We start from the raw sequence: 6331 nt of genomic DNA on the forward strand, positions 1-6331 counted from the left end.
AGATCTGACTGGTACAGGAGGAGATTGTCCCTCCTTCCCCGGCAGAGCATCTGGTGGATTCGAACTGTGCGCCTCTGGGATTGCAGTGCAGCTTCTTGCCACTAGGCCACCAGAGCTCCCCGCATTTTTCTTATTTAACTGGAAGACAGCTACCTGGCCAACTGACTGGAAGAGATTTGTATTTGTACTCATTCCAAAGAAAGGTGGCCCAGGAGAATGTGAAAATTATCAAACAATATCAATTGATATTGTCACTATCAGGGCATTCTCATGGTATAATCCATAGGGATTTTCAATGAAACACAAAAACCACTTCCTTCTGGAGATTAGAATCCGCCAGCTACTCCTGGGGAGAAAAAGTGACAATCTTCTCCCATGTTGATTTATCCTCAGAAATCCAGTGGAGAATCAGCAATGAGTTGTTTCTGAATCAATGGTGATGAATGTGAGGGTTTTCTTAAATCATTATTATCACACGAGCAAATTAAATTTTAAAATAGTCAACAAGAACATGTCTGATATTCAAGCTGTATTTGGAAGTTTAGGTGGAATGAGGGATGTCACTGCTGTTTTCAGGTGGATTTTGACTGGAACAAAGAATATGAGAAAAAGGTTTACCTGTATTTTGCTGGGTATGCAAAAACATTTGGCTATGTGAGTCATAATAAATTATGATAGCATTATGGAGAAGGGGGACCAGACTCTTTGTGCTTGTGCAGGACCTACACATAGACCAAGGGGCAGTGATTTGAACACAGCGAGGGAACACTGCATGGCTTAACTCTAGAAAAGATATGCACCAGGGTTATGTCTTTTTTTTTCCTATTTCTTTTTTTTTCTTTACCAGGGTTATGTCTTCTTGTCATACTTAGTCAATATGTATGCTGATAAAAACTCTGAAAGGTAGACCAATTGAAGCATGATACAAAATCAAGATCAGACAATATCAAAATGCAATATACAAATGACAGAGCCTTACTTGCTGAAAGCTAAGTGATCTTGAGGCCTCTGTTGATAAAGACCAAAGACTGTACTGTGGGTTACACGTCAACATAAAAAAAACAAAAACAAAAACAAAAAAACCAACCACACCCCAAAAATTCTTACAGCTGAACCAACAAGTGACACCATGATAAATAGTTAATAGATTAAAATTGTCAAGAATTTCTTTTTTCTTGTGCTACTCAATGTCCATAGAGATAGCAGTCAAAAAAGCAAAGAGTATATTGTGTTTGGGCAAACCTCCTGCAAAAAGAGGTCTAAACATAGAAAAACTTCTCCAACAAGGTCAAAAGGAAAGCCATAGACTGGGACAAAACATTTGGTAATGACATGTCAGATAAGGGACTTACCTAGAATTTATAGGATACTAGAGCACCACAACAAGATAAAGGTAAACAATCCAATTGCAAAACGGGCACAGGGTATGAACAAGACACTTCACCAAAGAAGACATTCAGATGGTGAACACATGAAGAAATGTTCAAAATCCCTACCTCTAAGAGATGCAAATCAAAACAACTGTGAAATATCATCTCACCGTAGTAAGAATCACAAAATTTAACAGAGCAGCAAACAACAAATGCTGGCAAGGTTGTAGAGAAATTGGAATCTTTATTCACTGTTGGTGGGAGTGTAAAATGGTGCAATCACTATGGAAGGCTGTATGGCACTTGCTCAAAGAGTTGGAAATAGAGATACCAGCTGACCCAGCAATTCCACTACTGGGAATATACCATAAAGAAACCATAACTATGACTCAAGCAGATATGTACACATCCATGTTTATTGCTTCTTTGTTCACAATAGCAAAGAAATGGCAACAATCCAAGTGCCCATCAACAAATGAATGGATAGAGAAGCTGTGGTATATTCACACAATGGAATACTATGCTGCCTTAAAAAACAAGGAACTCATGCAATATTGTACAAAATGGATGACTCTGGAGGACATTATGCTGTGTGAAATATCTCAGTCACAAAAGGACAAATATTACATAGTGCCACTGTTGTAAAATGGGACTGACATCAGGGTTGGGGGGAACTTAAGAAAAGAGGGGATAGATAATGTATACTGCGTTGAAACAGAAGAGGGAGAGAACTGTTTAAAAGCAATATATGATTAGATAGTGTTTTCATGACGAGAGCCCAGAATAAGAACTTCACAGTAAAGTGGACTTGGGAGGGGGAGCATTGTATTACAATGAAAGAATTTTTTTTTCTCTTCAAGGAGAAGAACAAATTGAGAGGAGGGGAGGGGAGGGAGGAAAATGTACAATAATGTATGAATGGAAATCCAAAGTCTCTGTAAACTTACATTAAATTTTTTTTTAAAAAGGTCTGAAAATTACCTCCTTTTGAGTATTCAAAAGCAAAGACGTCATTTTTTTCATGTTATTTTTTAAAATTATTTTTTAATTGACATTTTGATGGACATGTACAGAAAGCTTGAATTTTCATTCATTCATTGTTTCCTCCCTACCTACCCCCAGTTCGCTTTTCTCTCTAAAAAGATTCTTATACTGTTGCATAATTTTCTCCCTCCTTCCCACCGTCCTAGTCCACTTTGCTATGCAACTCTTACTCTGGACTGTTGTCATGCAAATAAACCTGAATCATCTATTTCTTTTAGACAGTTATCTCCCTCATCTACTTAAATGCAGTGTTCATTATTTATCCTTCTTTTCTTAATTTCCCCCATGTCAGTCCTCTTTTATAACAGTGGCATTATGCAGTATTTGTCTTTTTGTGATTGAGATATTTCACTCAGTATAATGTCCTCCAGCATCACCCATTTTATATAATATTTTATGAGTTCCTTGTTTTCAGTGCTGCGTAGTATTATTGTGTGAATATTCCACATCTTCTCTATCCATTCATTTGTTGATTGCCACTTGAGTTGCTTACATCCCTTTGCTATTGTGACCAACACAGCAATAAACATGGTGTGCATCAAAGATGTCATTTTAAGGACTAACGTATGCCTGCCCCAAGGCATGGTATTTTCAAGTAAGTCATCTGTGTGTGAAAGCTGGACAATAAGAATGATTGAAAAAGAATCAGTAAATTTAAATTATGGTGTGGATTAGACTATACCATGGACTTCCAGAAGAACAAACAAATTTATCCTGAAAAATGTATAAACAAAATGTTCCTTTGAATCAAGCTTGAACATGTTATCAAGAAGTGCCAATTCCTGGAGAAAGATATCATGTTTGATAAAGCAGAAGATTGACAAAAAAAAGAGGCCTCTTAAGGAGATGGGTGATCTGAAGATCACAATCTTAAAACATGATGGAGAGAAGTTCCACTCTATAGTGCTTAGACTCACCATGTTGTTGTGGGAACTGACCCATCACTGACCCTCCAGCAGGTTTTGAGAGACAGAGTATCACATGCAAGGAGATTACCCATCCATCTCCTACAGAGTTCGGTGGATCCGAACTGTGTGCCTTCAGAGTCGTACAGCAGACTCTTATTACCAGGTTCACCAGACTCACCATGAGATAGAGTCAACACAATGGCAACTAGTTTGAGTTTTGTTTTATTCATTTTTAAGGACTAGAATATATCATTTGAGTTTATCCTATTTGTATCTTTCCCCCTTTTTCAAGGAAGCCACTATAATTTATAACTTTCGGCTATATAGCCATTTGTTCTCTCCAAATATATTTCTAAAATGACTTTAAAATCTGATTCTAGCTTCTCTTATTTCCATGTTGTTGTTGTTATGTGCCATCAAGTTGAGTATGACCCTATGAGCAACAGATCTGAAGCCTGTCCTCTCCTGTGCCATCTTCACACTTTCTGACACAAATGAGCCCATTGCTCCAGTTACCGTGTCAATTCATCTGTTTGAGGGTCTTCCTTTCCTTCATCAACCCTCTGCCTTTCCAAGCATTGTGTCCCTCTCCAAGGAATAGGCCCTCCTAACAACATGCCCAAAGTATGTGAGGTAAAGCTTTATCATCTTTGCCTCCAAAGAGTACTCCTCTGCCTACACTTTCTCCAAGACATATTTGTTCCTTTGGCAGTCCAGGTGATGTTCAGTACTCTTCTCCAACACTATAGCTAAAGACATCAAGTCTTCTGTCATCCTTCTTGTTTCCATGGGATCTCTCTATTCTTTAGTAGTTCCTGGATGGAGACAGTAACCTCCTAGCCCGCACTCTTATTTCTTTAGCTAATTATTTGTCATTATTCTGCTCAATTCTAGAATGTTTACATAAAATCAGATGGCCTATGCCTTATGGACGTTCAGGTCTTGGCTACAGTTATTTTGGATATGTATTATAATATTCTCTAGTTCTCCAACAGGGAGTACTTTTGGCCTAACGGAGAGGGAGTTGCTCTGCTAATGCCAAAGTGGGAATTTTTAATCCACCAGCTGCTCTGCAGGACAAAGATGGGCTATCTCCTTCTGTGTGATTTGTTGTTGTTGTTAGGTGCTGTCGAGTCTACAAAGATCCATGGTCATTCTGTGAACAGCAGATCTGTCCTGCCCTGTCCTGTGCCATCCTCATCATCTCTGATATATTTGAGTCCATTTTTATAGTCATTGTGTCAATCCATCTGATTGAGGGTCTTTCTGTCCTTTCATTGACCTTCCTCCTTTCCAAATATGATGCTTTTTCCCAAGGACTGGCCCTTTCTAACAACATGCCCAAATTATGTGAGGTGAAGTTTCACTGTCCTTGCCTCTAATGGGTACACTGGTTGCACTTTCTACAAGACAGATGTGTTTGGGTTTTGGCAGTCCATGGGATGTTCTGTACTTTGCTCTAACATTGTAACTCAAAGACATCAATTCTTCTTCTATCATCCTTATTCATTGTTCAACTTTCAGATGCATAGCCAGTAATATAAAAGACTGTGGCTTACTTACATGCGAATCTATAAGAAAGGAGATATTGTAGACATCAAGGGAATGGGCACTGTTCAAAAAGGAATGCCTCACAAATGTTACCATGGCAAAACCGGAAGAGTCTACAATGTTACCCAGCATGCTGTTGGCATCGTTGTGAACAAACAAGTTAAGGGTAAAATTCTTGCCAAGAGAATTAACGTGCGCATTGAGCATATTAAGCACTCTAAGAGCAGAGACAGCTTCCTGAAACGAGTGAAGGAAAATGATCAGAAAAAGAAGGAAGCCAAGGAGAAAGGCACTTGGGTCCAGCTAAAACGCCAGCCCGCTCCCCCCAGAGAGGCACACTTTGTGAGAACAAATGGAAAGGAGCCCGAGCTGCTGGAACTTATTCCCTATGAATTCATGGCATAATCAGGGTGAAATAAAGGTGTCTATCTGGTAAAAAAAAAAAAAGACTGTGGCTTGAATCAGGTGCTCCTTAGTCTCTAAACTGCCATTGTTACCTCTTAGAAGCTTGGAGAGGTAGATTTTGACAGTAGATTTTCCCAGTGTGATTTATCTTTTGATTTCTTGATTTTTGATGCCCAATGTGTTGATTTTGGATCCAAGTAATGAAATAGATGACAAGTTCAATCTTTCCTCCATCTATCATGATCTTGCATATCAGTCAACTGGTGAGGATTTTTGCATTCTTGATATTGAGCTGTAATCCATATTGAAGGGCTTTAGTAGACTGTATTCTTTCTCCATACCTCTTTAATCAATATGCTGAACAATCATTCAGGAGACTGGACATAATAAAGAATGTGGCATCAGGATCAGTGGAGGACTCATCAACAATCTGCCTAGTGTGATTGACATAACCTTTAGGCCTCTTCGTTTCCACAAGCAAGGTTATAGGGATGGAGAAAGAATACAGCCCTGAGACATACTCTTTTTAATTTTAAATCATGCAGTGTTCCCTGGCTCTGTTGGGACAACAGCTTCTTGGTCTAGGTATAGGTTTGGCACGAGAACAATTAAATATTCTGGCATTTCTATTCTTCACAACATCAGCCATAATCTGTTGTGATCTAGATAGCCTTTGAAAACCTGCCAGAATCAGCTATGAATCGATTCTGACGCGAGGGCAATGAGTTTTCCAGTCCTTTGACTTTTTATTCCAGGGCCTGCCGCATAATCTTTTTGCTTTGATTTCCTGAATGGGCACACTTTTCTATCCTGAATGGGCACACTTTTCTATCTCTTAATTGTCTGATGTGATACCATTCTTATTCAAAAACTCCATTTCCAGATACATGCAAAAATGGATAAAAAGTATCTTCATTGCCCCCCTTTGGCCATAATTGGCTCGTTCTGGTTCATTGACTCTCCACTCTTGGAATAAGATTGGCAAAGTTTGTCATTAGAGTGATTCTAAACCTCAAATTGTAACACAGTACTGTTTCTAGTGTCAAAACCAAC

General features: G+C 38.8%; 1 protein-coding gene across 1 annotated transcript; it reads left to right on the forward strand.

Annotated features, from left to right (window-relative positions):
• Positions 1–877: 877 nt before the first annotated feature.
• Positions 878–5278, forward strand: LOC102872042 (60S ribosomal protein L21-like). The gene is made up of 2 exons (XM_006890857.1): positions 878–903; positions 4870–5278. Exons 1-2 carry the CDS (start codon positions 878–880, stop codon positions 5276–5278), a joined length of 435 nt encoding a protein of 144 aa, XP_006890919.1.
• The last annotated feature ends 1053 nt before the right edge of the window (positions 5279–6331 follow it).

Source organism: Elephantulus edwardii, unplaced genomic scaffold, assembly GCF_000299155.1.
Source record: "Elephantulus edwardii isolate Elephantulus edwardi_28Jun2011 unplaced genomic scaffold, EleEdw1.0 scaffold00093, whole genome shotgun sequence".
NCBI lineage: Eukaryota > Metazoa > Chordata > Mammalia > Macroscelidea > Macroscelididae > Elephantulus > Elephantulus edwardii.

Coding starts and splice junctions, on each gene's coding strand:
- LOC102872042 (XM_006890857.1), top strand. CDS start 878: ATGTATGCTGATAAAAACTCTGAAAG. Junction 904..4,869: donor GCTGATAAAAACTCTGAAAG/GTAGACCAATTG, acceptor GTAATATAAAAG/ACTGTGGCTTACTTACATGC.